Source organism: Manacus vitellinus, unplaced genomic scaffold, assembly GCF_001715985.3.
Source record: "Manacus vitellinus isolate BGI_N305 unplaced genomic scaffold, ASM171598v3 scaffold_18_pilon, whole genome shotgun sequence".
In the NCBI taxonomy this organism is placed as follows: Eukaryota; Metazoa; Chordata; class Aves; order Passeriformes; family Pipridae; genus Manacus; species Manacus vitellinus.
The window spans coordinates 1,514,524-1,529,473 of NW_021939324.1; the positions used below are offsets into that span (position 1 = coordinate 1,514,524).

A 14,950-nucleotide genomic window follows, 5' to 3' on the forward strand; every position below is an offset into this window, starting at 1 on the left:
ATCCTTTCATTGGTCATCATACAGCTCAAAATATTCTCCCTAGCTGAAGCCCCAGTGTTGATGGTTCACCAGTTGTTCAGGGATGTGTGGAGCACAAGGGGTTCTCAGCCTCCAACTGACTTCACCTGTACATGTATGATCCCACTGAGGTCAGCCCAGATGGGGTTCTCCTCTGGAAGCAACAGTATGGTTGTGACCTCACATGGAAAGCTGCCAGCAAAATGACTTTACTTCTCTTCTTTTTCCTAAGATCTCAGATGTTTATTATAAAAGAGTACAGTTGGTATTATTTCTGAACTAGAGAGCACATGTGCGGTTCAGAATTATTGATTCTTAACTGACGTAAATATGATCTCCTCTCAGGGAAAATTGCTGTAATGGGACATAACAGAGGAATTTACCAACCTGTCATGCATTCACAGGCCCAGATAGGAATTTCTTAAAGACTGACTTGACTGAAAAATGGTAACACATCAATAGTCAAACTTTCCTTAACAAGACATTTGTTATCTACAGAAGTTTTATTCAGGACTAGGTGAAAATTTCTAATCCACAACAATGCCAACACCAAACTAGCATCCCTGAGTTTTCAAGCAGACGTGGTGGATGGTTTAAATTCTTCTCCCACGTGTGACTAAGACTGCTGTGTCAAAGGTACATCCTTCAGCATCTAACATTTAATGTTACTTCATGCCCTGTGAATACTTATGTACAAAACCCATTAAAACAGCTTTCCTGGGAAAGGAGAACAAACAAGGAGAAAGGGGTGAACTGATACTTCCGAGAAAGCAGAATTCAAACTCCTATTTTAAATCAGGCAGTACAAGTTTTTCTGCAGTGCAGGCACATACCCCTAACACAAATGTAACAACCACCATGTGTAAAGCTTTTCTCTTCTCAAACGACAACACAAAGCCTAACCTTTGCCCTAATACAGACCAAAAGCTCTGAAGGTTAGATCTCAGAAAACTTTGTTGCATGGGAAAACTATTTGCATTTGCTTATTCTTCTTTTATTCAGCACCTGAATCATGGTGCCAAATTAAGAAACTATGGCAAGCTGCTGTTTATCAGGACACAGTAATGAGCGGGAAGACTTTGTTCTGTGGGGGCGGTGTCTTCCTGACATTACTTTGAATCTTGAAATGACAGTTAAAAAGAAAAAAAGAATACATTTCAGTTTAACTGCTCTTGCAAAGCAGGTAGATTTTGTTACTTATGTTCTAAGAAATACAGCAACAGTGAATAACTGTTGATCTGAAAAGGAATTTGTTCAGGATTCACTCTAGGTCCCCTGGGCTGTCCGCCAGAACTGTTCTATGGAGACTTCTGGCCACAAAGGAATGCTTTGCATTAATTAAAGATAATTAAAGAACATCAGGGTCTTCATGCCAGCTCTGTGGGGGAAGGCTGAAGTTCAGGGTCTCTATGAACAGCTTCTCACTAATGTGGCTTCTAAATCTTTCAGTCTTGTCCTGAGCCTGTGACTGTGAGATAGAGAAGATCATGTCTGATTCTTCTGTTCTACTTAGTTGGGTGTGCATTTTGTAACGTTTGGAAAACAACCCGTGCCACCATGCTGGGCAGCTCCATCCTTAGTTCCCAGTGTGACTCATCCAATCTAATGGCTGCACTAACTCTTGGTTAGTGGAGACCCTACTTCTAGCAAAGTTCTGGTATTATTCTTACAGCCCTGCTCATAGTGTTAATTTAAAATGCACAGGATAAATATTTCTAACCCTCAGTTTTAAAAAGAAGTTGAAAAAAATGCTTTGTGTCTATAACTGAATGGAAATCAGGAAAAAATTGAATAAAGACCAAACAGGCAAACAAATAAAAATAATTCCTCCATTAATTACTTAAACCATAAAATGTATTTTTTAAAACATAAATTGTCATTTTTTGTTTCCAGCCTTTGTCAGGGCTTCTTAAAATTTTAGCTAGCAAAACTCTTCCTGTTTTTATTTAATCAGAATATTTGCTGGTGTAATTGGCTGAAAATTCTGCGTTTCTATATTGACATTGTATATTGGCGTATTTCTTTTAAAGAGATACACAAATTTGCACCATTTGAGGATCTTGGCCTGATCTTGGATTTCCTTAACTATAGGCTAATAGGTAAAAACCAGAATATGGCAGCTGACAAGAAAGTACATTTTTTTGCTACTGATATGTTCCTAATTTCTGGGTGGAATTAATGGTAACACAATACATAGTTGCATGCAGACTCTGTGTTTTTAGGAAGGCTTTTTGTCTGTAGAGAAAGTCAACTCTGAGCTTTTTCATATCTTCTGTCTCAGGAAAACCAGCCTTATATATATTAAGAACTGCTGAAGCACAAGCCATACTGTGTTCTAGACACAGAAAGTACAAGGACAAACTATGTATCTACAAAATTACATGAACGTACCTGATGTACTGCATATGCACAGCGTGGAATTACTCAGAGCATCCACTGTCAGGTACTTTAGAGCTCTAAATCACATCATTGGGCATCTCCCTTTCCCACTAACTACAACAAAAATTTAAGAATCAAAGTTTGATCTGTTGAATTAAATCTAAGAGAAATGGTTAAGGAAAACTAACAGAGGTGAAATGTGTATAACTGCATACAGTTAGACACAGGACACAACAGGCTAAAATTACGTGACCTAAAAAAATATATATAGGGACAGAATATATTCTTTGCTTCCTGTGCTCAACACAGACAGCAGTGCATCAAGGGAAAAAAAAAAAAAAGAAAAAAAGAAGAAAATCCCATAAAAATGTAACACAGTAATAATTTTTTATTTCAGTCCTTATTTCTCTCATGCACTGAGAGGGACGTTCCCTGTCCACCATATAATTTAAAATGTTGATTTTGAAATGCAATCAGTATTTCTTACACATTCATAGTTGCGAACACCTGTTGCTAGAAGAGAAAAACAGAGAGCCTCCTTCAGCTACTATAAAACTTAAACATTTGTCAGTTGGCATTGTCAAAGAGTGACTAAAAGCTGTTGAGGAAAAACCCTAACCCAAAAGTTTGAAATGGAGGTGATCTAGGGGAGAATCAAAGACATTTGGAATCTCTGCAAATAGGTCTTTCCTTCAAGGAGGTCACAGTGGATATGTGGGTCTGACTTCAGAAATCTACATTTTTATGCGAGCTTTTCAAAGGCATATTTTGAGTGTCTCAGAAACAGCTTCTACTGTTGTTGAGCTTCTCTTATGCAGTGAAAGCAGTTTGTTGAAACAGTAGTCTTTGCAGAAATGGAGTCACAGCAATTTCTTTTTTTTTTCACAGGGATTTGTGTCCTGTCAGATATTTCAAATGTATTTACAGACATCTGGTCAGATGCAAGACCATCTCAAATATTACAGAAAGCGAGTGACAAGCCTTAATATTGGGGCCATTATACAGTTCAGAGACTTGGTTCTTCAAAAAATAATGAGACAGAGCCTCAGGTACTACTAGCTGCCACACTACTGCAGTCATCCAAACCTAACAGAAAACGCTAAGTCTGGGAGAAGGTTTTGGAGTCCAAATTCAGATCTGGGTATAAAATCATTGCAGCTCCATGTAAGAACATTTAATTCTGTCATTTTGCATAGTGTTCAACTTTATAAACAAACTTTAAAATGCATCAAATTCCAGGGTCACAAACTTTAAAATACCTCAAATTCTAGACTCCTGCTGTGACTAGTCATTGTGAAAGGCAAAAAGGAAAAAAAAAGTGTGGTTACTACAGATTATGATTTAATATATGCAATATCATATATATAATATTTTGGTGGCCCTCAAGCTGTGGCCATGAAGTTACTGTCAAGAACAGGACACCAACATCTCATTTATAGGAAATCAGGACTTAAATGTCTGTTGAGAATATGTTCCCTGACACAAGTTAAAGCTGTATCTAAGCAGTTTTGAAAAACAAATAAACCCAATACGGAAAGCATTCATCCTGCTCTTTATTGCTGGAGAATAGAGAATATAATTTTAATTTCTGTCCTGTACGGAAACATAGATTGTACACAAGCATAAATTAAAGTTTTAAGGGGTTGTCTGATGCAGCAGTGCCATGTTATTTCTGAACAGAAGAGAGGATTCCGTCTGAAATTAACCTGATACTAAATGCTTCAAAAAGCCAACACTCAAGACAGAAAGAACGGAGTGGACTTACTCTTTTTTGGGGCGCTCTTCTGGTATCCTCGTAGTTCCACATGTGGGGGTCTGTTGGGCTTTGGTGGGTTTGGGGCCATCTTGACCACTGGGCCCCAAACCCTTCGCTTGGGGCATCTTGAACTCCTGTCCCCATCCTCTTTCTCTCGTGATTCATCTGATGACCTTTCTGTACCAAGTGCTGTATTGATTTTATGAAACTTAGAAGAATCTGATCCTTCCTGGTTGACTTTCTTGGCAATGGTGGTCTTGGTAACACTCATTCCCTTTTCTTCAGTCTCTTCCTCCACGTTTTTCGAGGTGCCTTGAAATAAGCTCTGTGAGTGGCCAGCAGGCTTCAGAGATATTTTAGGAAGATGACTGTCTGCAGCTTCTGCAGCTGAGTTATTTTCACTCATTTCCTTTACTTTCTTAAGTGAGTGTGTATTTGTTCTAGGGCCTGACAGACTACTTTGAAGAGAACCACATTTATTAGAAGTGTCTGTATTGTTAGAGACCTCAATGTTAAAAGAAGGTTTTTTAAAGAGAGAAGGCTTGGGTACATTTTCCTGTGCTGCAGACATTAGCTTTTTCTTAATTCCAGTTACTTTTGGAAATGCTGGTTTTGCCTCACTCTTCTGTGATGCCAAATCTGAATTTGGTTTTTCTCCCAGAGTATTTTCTTCTTTATCAGGAGGAGCAGAGCTGGGGAACTTGTTCCTTGCAGGTTTTGGACATAGAGGCTTTGGGTCCCCTTTTGCCGAGTCACAGGTTTTGATGGGGAATTTAGTGCATTCAGTTTTTCCATAATTTTCTCTGTTAGTTGGCTGAAGATGAACACCAAACCTTTGTGCCACTGGGTTCAAATGTGATGGCTTTGGATCATGCTCTCTTTTGTCATCAGTTGAAGGCTTGACTGCCAGAGGAGGCTTAGGATGAACAGTTTCATGAGAGGTACTGGGTCCTGGAGTACACAATGCATTTCCTTGACTTGCTAGTTTCTCAAATGCTGCTTTCCTTTCCTGTTGTAATCCTTCAGGAATTTCTTCTCTTGGGATTTTGAAGGGTTGACTTTGAGCAGGATCATCCTCTCTGTCTCCGCTACCCTTCTCAAATTTTTCCATGAGTAACGTCAAATGTGACTTCCTACGCTAAAAGCACAAAGAAGAGAAAAACAAAGAGGAGCAATGAGAAAGTCCTGTTACAATGTTCACACATACTGTACTTTAAAGAGTTTCCTGGTCTGAGGCTTGTGGTACTGCTGATTGGCTAGCACATCTTCCTGTAGGGTTAAGAGAAGCTGAGCATTTTGTTATATCCTTGCCTCGATGATACAATCTTTTAAAATTTTCATTCAGGCACTGCCTTTAGAGAGTGCCCATGTAGCTCCTTTTGGGCTTATTATAATTTCTGTTTATATCTGGAATTGGGAACTGGACATATAATAAATGTAAAAAACTACTACTTTAAAATTAATATATACCTAAAAATTTGAGTGTCTGTGGTGAGAAGTACAGATTGTACTAGGACCTGGGTAATGTACCATATTAGGGCTATTCCTGCCAAGTCTTTGGAGAACTGCAAGTTCCTTCATGAAAACAAAAATTTTTCTGATTTGAGGGGTGTGTGTGTGAGTTTTTCTTTCCATTCTCAGCAGTGTTCTTCCCTGCTGCTCCCCCCACCCTTGCTTTGTCCGTCTTTCTCTTCTCCATTTTGTATCTGAAAAACATGGTGCATGTGTGGATGGAAAATGAAAATACGTGAAGCAAAATGGGAAGAAATGACAAACAATGCACCCAGATACTTTCAAAGATACTGAACTTCTTGGGGAAAAAAAAAAGTTGAACAATTCCAAGTGGATAAAATGCAGCTTCATTCAGAAATAAATATTTGAATTGATCAGCCCTATTGAGTAACTTTCTGGACCAGTCTTTAATATGAACTGAAAACAAAAGCTCAATACATTTGAGTTCAGCACAAGCAAAACCCAACACGGTGAAGGATGGGACCAAAGGGAGTGAGCTGGTCCTGTTGTGCTTTGGGCTCCAGGGGCCCCCTGAAAGAGGAAGTCCTTTCCCAGCTGACAGTCGCAGCAGGTGTGCATCTATGGCAAATACACTGACATATCCAATTCACAACTTGTTTGAGTAGGATCAGGATTTTGTGTGTGAGTTAAAATGTAAAACTAATAGCATAAAGCAGGAATGTTATTAATAGGAAGGATTCTGAATAATTTGTTTGTAAACAAGGAAGTATCACTACAAAGCATAATAAACAGGTGTTTGAAAAAATCTAAATATTGAGGAATGAACTGTGTCTTCAGTCAGTACAGTTCAGCGTGTGTTCAGTGATTTTTTAAATTTCATTAACAAGAGCTTTTCAATTGGGCTTTTGCTCCTTTTGCCTTCCATTTGATTGTATCACATTACATAAATGGCCTGTCATGCTGGAGTAGTTGTACCTAAAGTTGTAACCTAAAGTTAACTTTCTCAGTCTTTCAACATTGCCAAGAAATTCAGTCTTTCCAAACTGCTTGTGTTGTTGTACAAATTACTCACATTTAATGCAGCCAAAACGAGATTGACTTAATAAAATTTATACCCAGACCACCACGTTGTTTCTTTTGCACATATAGAGAAGGGAGGAAGTGCACATTTACTACGGAAATTATCAGGTTTAAGCCATCCACTGCTGTTTGATGCATATGCACTCACACACACACACACACACACACACACACACAGAATTCCACTGCAGACATACACATATGTACCACTAATAATTTAAGATTTCTCCCAAAATACCTTGCAAAACACTGATCTTACCCCCTTAAACAGAAAGTTAAGCTAATAGAAAGGCAAGAGAGAATAATAAAGCCTTTTGTCTTTGATCTCTTTTGATTTTGAACTAATGCATGTTTTGGTTTTTTTTAAGTTCTGTAACAAAACTAAACCAGTAGAGATAATGTAATTTTACTTCATATCTGAAGTCTTCAGAGCTTGAACACCTGTTTGGTCTCCCACAACGGTCAGCACGTAAAACTTTGAAAGCTGGGAATGCAGCCTTGAAGAAGTTTATTATTATATATATGGTTTCTGAGAAGTTTTCTACATCTTTTTAATAACAAAATTACATTAATTACATTCATACATGCTTTAAAATGCACTGAAACATTCACTACTGCCATGTTAGGATTGCCAATGGATTTTTTTAAATAAGTTTCTTCCCAACTCTGTGAACAAACCTTGTCCTTGTCATACATATTTGCAAGCTCTTCAAGACTAAAAAGCTGCTGGACATGTGGAAGGGTTTACAATCAGCAATAGACCCTCTTTCGTCTAATTAAAATGAGTAGTAAATGGTAAAGGGAACACTAGGAGTCAGAAGAGAGTAAGAAACTTGGTGAAATCTTTCTGCTTCTCTTAAATGTACCTCACTGGTTTCTGCCTTCATAAGCTACATTATATTAGAGGCCATGTTGTGGATTCTAATGCACAACCTGACAGGCTAGATAGACAGATTGGGAACTGGGAAAAAGAGAAAATCTTTTTTTTGTGGCCCTGCTCATAGAGCAATCCCCACAGTTCCTGTGTTTCCCTTCTCAGAAGTGACAGCAGTTACTTATTTCGTTATCACATACAGTAGGCTGTAAATCAAGAAATGGGAACTTGAACAGATTCTGAAGTGAGATTAAGCTCCCGCTACCCTTGCACTCTAAAGAGCAAACTGCCTGTGCAGCAGAGGAGCCTCATGCAATAATATTTGGATTATTTTTCTAACCTCTCTCTTTGTTCTCTACTGGGAAATTCAGTGCAAAATATTTTTGGCTTTTCAGCTTCTGATATGAACTGGAAGCAGCACGTAAGGAGCACAGTAAGATTTGCTTTGATACAAGATGTTTGCATTATTCAAATGTGTTTGTTCAACTCTAGAGCAATCCCCAGGTTTTAGTTCCCATGCCACACATTCCTTTGTATACACAATGCTTTTCCAGCCTGCCACTGCCCTCAGTAGAGACTCGCACAGGTACCAAGAATCACTTGTACAGAATTCTTTCACAATGAGATCTTAATTACACCTCAGTGTTAACAAGTGTAATTCTCCATAATTTACAAAATAACTGCTCATTTCTGTACAGAAGTGCAGTGTAATGAGAACACAAAAAGTATGAAGGTTCCAACTACATTATTCCTGAATTTACTATGAATATTTCTGTCTCAACTAGAAGCTTGATTGAAAAATATTTGTTTTGCCTGGGAATACATATACTCTTATTATTTACTTTTCTGTCTTGGTGAAAACAAAAGATCATTTAACTTCAACTTCCCCTGGAGGCTACTCTTTCTTCAAACAGCAACACTGGATCAGTGAATGGAATAGCAGATGTGTGTGCATAGGATTATTAATCAGGCAAATGAAATATATGTAAGTTGACTGTACAAGGAATTGTGCAATTCTTCAAAATGCATGCAGATCTGATTTATAAAGGAAAAAAACCCCATCTGTTTGCTTCTCAACTGTAACTTTTTCCTTTCTATTCCCCAATGATAAGATCTAAACAGGCCTTTAAAAAACTCATGGTCTTTCAGTAGAAGTAGACCTTGATGAGTTTGCTAGAGAGTAATGAAATAAACATTATAAACCTATCCCTTTAAGAAGAAAAGTGTTTGTCCTCATGAATTCTGTGACAGTGAAATAACCAGAGAAACTGTTAACCAGTAAGGGAATTGAGCTCTAATCCACAGACACGATATATGGAATAAGGAACTGGACAGAAAAGACAAGGAAAATTATGTAAAAGTTATAGAAAAATACAGATCTGAAAATTATTTTGCAACCTTATGGAGGCCTGATATAACTTCTACTGAACTTCATGAATGTGAGGCAATGTAGCTGCTTGTTTGGATGTTAGTCCTATTCTGAATTAGTGATAAATTATTGCTTGACTATTTCCTTTTCCAGACAGAGAGGTTTCAGAATTACCATTATGCAACTTTGTTGTTTCCAGAAGAGTTAAATAATTTCCACACTGCTTTTCTTCCTCTTGAGTCTAGCTGTAATTTCTAGTTAAAGAAGACTCACTCTAAGAGTAAGCACAGCATTTGGAAAGTGGAGTTGAGGTTTTGCAATGCTCTGTACCTATGAATGTAGGTAGCAAAAATATGAAAAGAAGGCAGAAAAACAGAGTTTGCCCAAGCAAGACTTTCTCATACAATGGTTGGTATAAAGAGAAACCAGCCCTCATCCGACAGAGGCAGGCTATTCTGCTGCCTGGAGTTTTTATGAAAGGCAGATCGCTAGGGTGGAAAGGATAGACAGAAATCGAAGGGATTCTCCATTGAGAGGCTTAGAGCCTCTATGTTACCCTGAAAGTATTTCAAACATCCCCGTAGCACCAACAAGACAAAACCAGCTCATCTGTGAGAATGTGCAGTTGTCAAAATTACACAAGACAGTTTTCCAGCCTGATCACAGTGTATTCTGTATCTTTTCCATTGTGCATTGCTCTGCACCTTGGTACCTCTCTCTTGTCACTTTTACTCACCTTCTATTTAATCATGAGACCAACTACTCATATTGCAGGAACATAAACGGACAGCTCCAGATGAGTTCGAGACCAGGACTAGTGAGGGCACAGGGCTGGATCAGAACAGCCAGATGACATCCCAGCTTAGTCCCAAACTACTGCTGTCACAGGCTGTGCATGAGGTCTAAGCATCAGTCTATGCATGATGATCTCTTCATCCTATGTCCCGATAACCTCACCACAAAGTTTCTCCCTTATTGATTATTTTTGGTACCTATCTAAGTCAAAATCAGAAAAACTGTCAATCATTGGCAACTCAGTCTTCAACAACAGAAACCTGGTGTTTTTAATTTTCCATAAAGAGCTTCCATCCAATAAAACCAGACTGTTTAATACCCCTTCTGAAAAACAATTACATTTCTGTAACATGGCTTTGTATAAACACAGAACTACATTAAACTTAAAAATTTTCTTTTTTTTTTAAATAATTTTTCTCATATAGTTTCTTTATAAATTATTTATTTCAAAATAATTCAACTCTCTAGTGATCTGCCCAGAAATGTAACAAACAGATCTCTCTTCGCTTAGAACCCTGTTCATATACAGTGCATACAGTAACTTATGAATGTCTTATTTGACTGGTTATCCCACTAAGGTGGATGTAACAGCTCTAAGTTTCAAGGAAGAAAAACTCGGGTTCCTGTCACTGCAAAGTTCCTACCCTTATTTCTAGAATTTCAGAATCCCAGATGATTTTAAAGGAAATTTAATGGAGTTTTAAGGCATTGAGTACCATTTAGACTCATAGCTGGAAACAAAAATATTTTCCATGGCCAACTAATAACAAAGTACACAAAGTGATATCTCAGTCCAGAATATGGTATATTACAAAAATAGCCCACCCACAAAGCAAGAAGGCATAAATAATGCAAAAGGAATAACAAAAAAATAACTGCCTTTGAGTGATACCATTTATGCTATTATTCAAAATGCAAAGTTGACTTAAATTAGGACCACTCAGTAAAATTTCAGCAAAAAAGACTTTGAGAGACAGAAGTATGTTTTGTCAGCTTAGCATCTTTTCAGCTCCTAAATGAATTCCAAGTAGAATCTACAAATGAATTTCCAGTTAATTAAATTATATGTAATATCTTGTACTGATTCTATTTCTTCTGGAACTTTGCACATTTATTTCAAAGACAAACATATACAACAGTTTACCTGGATATCCCAAAGGTCTCCAGTATTTTGATACAGGCAGAAAAACTGGCTCCCTCAGTGTGACAATCCACGGGTGTTTCACCTTAACAGCCTGGTCTGTTCACTAAGAGGAGTTCTGCTTCTCTCAGAGGGTTTGCATAAGAATGTCGCTTGTGGTTTTCATTATCATGAACAGTAGAGAGAACTGCTCTCTTCAGGATATTAGGCAAGAAGTGGTGTAGGAAAAGGGAACTAAAGTGTGTTCAGGCTGGTTGGCTGCTGCCATCAGCAGTATGCACCATGTGATATTCAAAAGTATTGCATTTTCCCCATATTGTGTAGTCCCGTGAAGCTCTATGGGTGCACACAAGCTTGAATCTTCACAGAATAGCAGCTAAGGAAACGTGTGTGGCAATTACAGGCATAAAGATTGGGCTGACCTCTAGTCTAGTGCCCTGCTACCACTAAGAATCCTGCATACATTCCCACTCATCAGGTGTTGGCTGATGTGTTTATTTGCTATGACCTATGCCAGTAGGATCTCGAGAGATTCTGCTTGCCAGTTTTTTTAAATTTCTGCAATGTGGAGATACATCTTTTTTAAAAACTATGATCATGCATTTCTTCCGTCCTTCTTCAGAAGGGTGCTTGTTACACAAGTCAAAGAGTTGGAAGGATGATATAGAATGGGAAAGCCAACATTGAGAAAATAAGCTTCACAAGAAATTCTAAACTTGTATTTGTGCTGAAGGTAAACCCAAACCACAAAGGCGGAACCCCCTACAAAATACAGCTCAGTGAAGTTGCTGGAGCTCTGCAGGGGGTGAGATTGCAGAAGAAAACTGTGTGTCTTTGAATTAATTAAAGGCTGTTCTGCACAACCCTCTTAGTATTTTTGAAAGGATTTGGGTTGTCGAAGTAAAACATTGGAAGCGCATTATGTTTCCAGCTTTATTTTACTAAAACTTCTATCTTAGTATGTTCAGAAATTTATTAGAGTGCGGGATGGTACTTATTTGAGTTAAAGACACTGCTACATGCCAAAGATAACTGATTTTTTGGTTACATAACATAATGGGGTTTTTTTCGTAGTGGTAGAAATGCAGTTCTTTATGCTATTCATTCTGCTAAACACTATATTTTATTTATAAAATAATATTTTTTTGTGAAAATAAACAATCATCACAGATGATAAAGCATTTATTATTAATACTAGGGCAGATTAGACTTTGTGGCTTGCTATTATATCTGGCAGTCTTAAGACAGTTGGACTTTTAAGATGCTAACTGTAGCAATACAGTCATTTTGCATGGGTAAAAACCACTGCAAGTGTTTGCTCACAATATCAGCTCTAGACAAATCATGCAACGATCAAAGAACTAGCTCATCTCTGCAGCTCTGAATGCTAGACAGTTCCTGCTATCTTCTCTTTTATCCAGTACACACAAGTAAGTATAACCCTGACTGACAGAATGCTGCTGAGAATAAAAATTGCAAAAGCCACAATGAAAATAACAGTTTATGCTGTGAAATTACTGTGAAAGTTGCCCATCTGCAATGCTCATATGCTTCATTTTACACTTGCAGGTGCAGCAGCTTCCTGAAACTTCTCTGTTTTTTTTCCACGTATTTCTTTGAAGGATGTTTGTGAGTGATATAGAGAAATTAGTTATTTTTAGGTGAAGAAAGAATATGAAGGAATTAATACTTTCAGGAACAGGACCCTCAAGCCTGAAAGCAATGTGAAGTTATTTTGCCTTTTTATTTTTCACAAAAACAACAGCAGCAGCAACAAAATCACAAGATAATGTTCAAACAAGACCAGAATATCAATAATGATAATGTTTTCTCATCTATAAACATGCCATCTATAAACATGCCATACACTCTCTGTGTAGAACACAGCCACCATCTAAATCCCAGCACAGCAATGGTGTGTTATTGGTACAAGGTGCAAATTTTATGAATGCAATTTTAAATATGTTTTTTTATCAGACCATTTATTCAGCTGTTTCCATGTACCTTTGGGAAAAGTGCCTGCCTTGGAATTAAATTTATCAAAAACCAAAGAAAGAAAAAAGGGAAGAAAAAGAGTTAGAACACTGGCCACTAGGGAAAAGTGTGGCCAGCAGATTGAGGAAGGCGATCTTCCCCTTCTTCTCAGCCTTAGTGAGGCCACATCTAGATTACTGTGTTCAGTTCTGGTCTCCAAGACAAGGAGGTACTGGAGTGGGTCCCGTGGATGCCACAAAGATGATGAGGGGTCTGGAACATCTCTCTTAAGGGGAGAGACTGTGGGAGCTGGGCCTGTTTAGCCAAGACAAGACTAAGAGGATATCTCATTAATATGTATATCTCAAAGGGGGGTACCAAAAGGATGGTGACAGACTCTTTTCAGTGGTGCCCAGCAATGGAACAAGGAGCAGTGGTCATAAACTAAAACACAGGAGTTCCACCTCAACATGGGAAGAAACATAGCATTGAGCAGAGCGCTGGAACAGCTGCCCAGGGAGGCTGTGGAGTCTCCCTCCCTGAAGACATTCAAAAGGCACCTGGAGGAGTTCCTGTGTCATCTGCTCTAAGTGACACTGCCCTGGCGGGGGGCTCGGACTAGATGATCTCCAGAGGTTCCTTCCAACCCTAAGAATCCTGTGACTGTGATTCTGTGAGTATCACTGAGTTTCTCTGCTATAAGTGCTAGTCCACCTTTTTGAGGTGCCTTGTTTTCATCTACTGATGTTGTCCCATGCACTGAAAGGGTTTGAAAAGTCAGGCACTTCCATCTGAACACCTCTGGCTTTCCAATTCAATGGTCGCAAAGACTATCATAGTTGGAATCTTGTTACCTTCACAGCTGTCTCAATACTGCTGCTGGAGTTGGTGTAAACTGAAGTGACATGATACACACATACACAAAAAATCTTTTTGTTTTCATATTGTTTTTAACCTACTTCATTTCACTGACCTTAAGTATATTACATGATCCTAGATCAGGTGAGACAGCATAATAGAATTAGTGGTGAGTGAGCATGAGAGAAGAAAAAGGCAGAAATGATTGGTTGGAGCAGATAATCTTTAAACCAGGTATATATGGGGAAGGAGGTAGAGGGAAGTATGTGGGAGACCACCTTTAAACGGGTACATTAATATGATTAAAGCAAACTTGAAAATCTTCTTTGTAAGGTGGAATAATGTTGTTCTATAATATAACAATGCACACAACTATGTGGAATATTGATAAGAGAAAGTCAATGCTAGGAACATTTTTCAGTGCAATTTTGCTTCCTACCTCCTCCTCTCTCTCACAAGGCTTTTGCCTCCTGGTGAAAGACTGGACACAACAGCAAAAATGACATATTTCTCCATTGATAATCTCTATACATACTTGTACTGAAAAAGCTACAGAGTACCTGCTTTCATGCTGCTGCTGGGAGTAATATTTTGAGTACATAAACCTCGTCAGAAGGCAAGTCAAAGAGTCTGAAGTCCTGCCTTACAATGCTGTGCCACTCCCCAGGGTCAGGAAATCTGGGGAGAAGTACCTCCTCACCACAGCAGTGATCCTTTTACAGCATCACTTTGAAAAATAACTGATTTTCAGTAAAAACTTGATGTTCCTGGACACTGTCAGGATCTTCTGCCTGCAATTGCTACAGCACGTGATGAGAACCAAAGTTTCTGGCAGTGTCAAGCTGCATTATCTTTGTGTCTGCAGGCAGGCCTAGACTTCCTGAAAAATGTGCTGCGGCATTTCCATTGTATTGTAAAAAACCTGAAGGTAGTTTTAGCATTTCTGACTGAAATTTGATGTGGTCATGTTTGAATTAACTGCATTCCCTTGTGTCTGTCATGCTTATGGGAACAACCGGCCTTTCCAGATGCTGTTTGGGGACAACTGACATGCAGGATTCCCTGGATCCTCAAGTTAATGCTATGGATCTATCAAATACTTGTTATTCAATCTCTATGATCTTCTAACCATTGCCTATTATTATATTTATATTTGCCTGAACAAGAGTGAAGAAATCTGTTTCCACTACTTATATTTTTCTATGTGATAGAAAGTTAGAATTGACAAATTCA

The 14,950-nt window shown here is 38.3% G+C and overlaps 1 protein-coding gene across 5 annotated transcripts in view; it reads right to left on the reverse strand.

Moving 5' to 3' along the window:
* Positions 1–11,040, reverse strand: part of FYB1 (FYN binding protein 1) — a 40,837-nt gene extending 29,797 nt beyond the window's left edge. For 2 of the 5 annotated variants that reach the window (XM_018070500.1, XM_029959027.1), the window contains exons 1-2: positions 10,889–11,037; positions 4,163–5,291 (exon numbers count right to left, since the gene is read on the reverse strand). In XM_018070500.1, the coding sequence (XP_017925989.1) occupies positions 4,163–5,264 (1,102 nt within the window). In that variant the 5' untranslated portion in view covers positions 5,265–5,291; positions 10,889–11,037. Of the gene's footprint in view, positions 1–4,162; positions 5,292–10,888 lie in introns of all 5 variants that reach the window. The other 3 variants (XM_018070501.1, XM_018070499.1, XM_018070502.1) reach the window with 3 other exon arrangements.
* Positions 11,041–14,950: the final 3,910 nt, after the last annotated feature.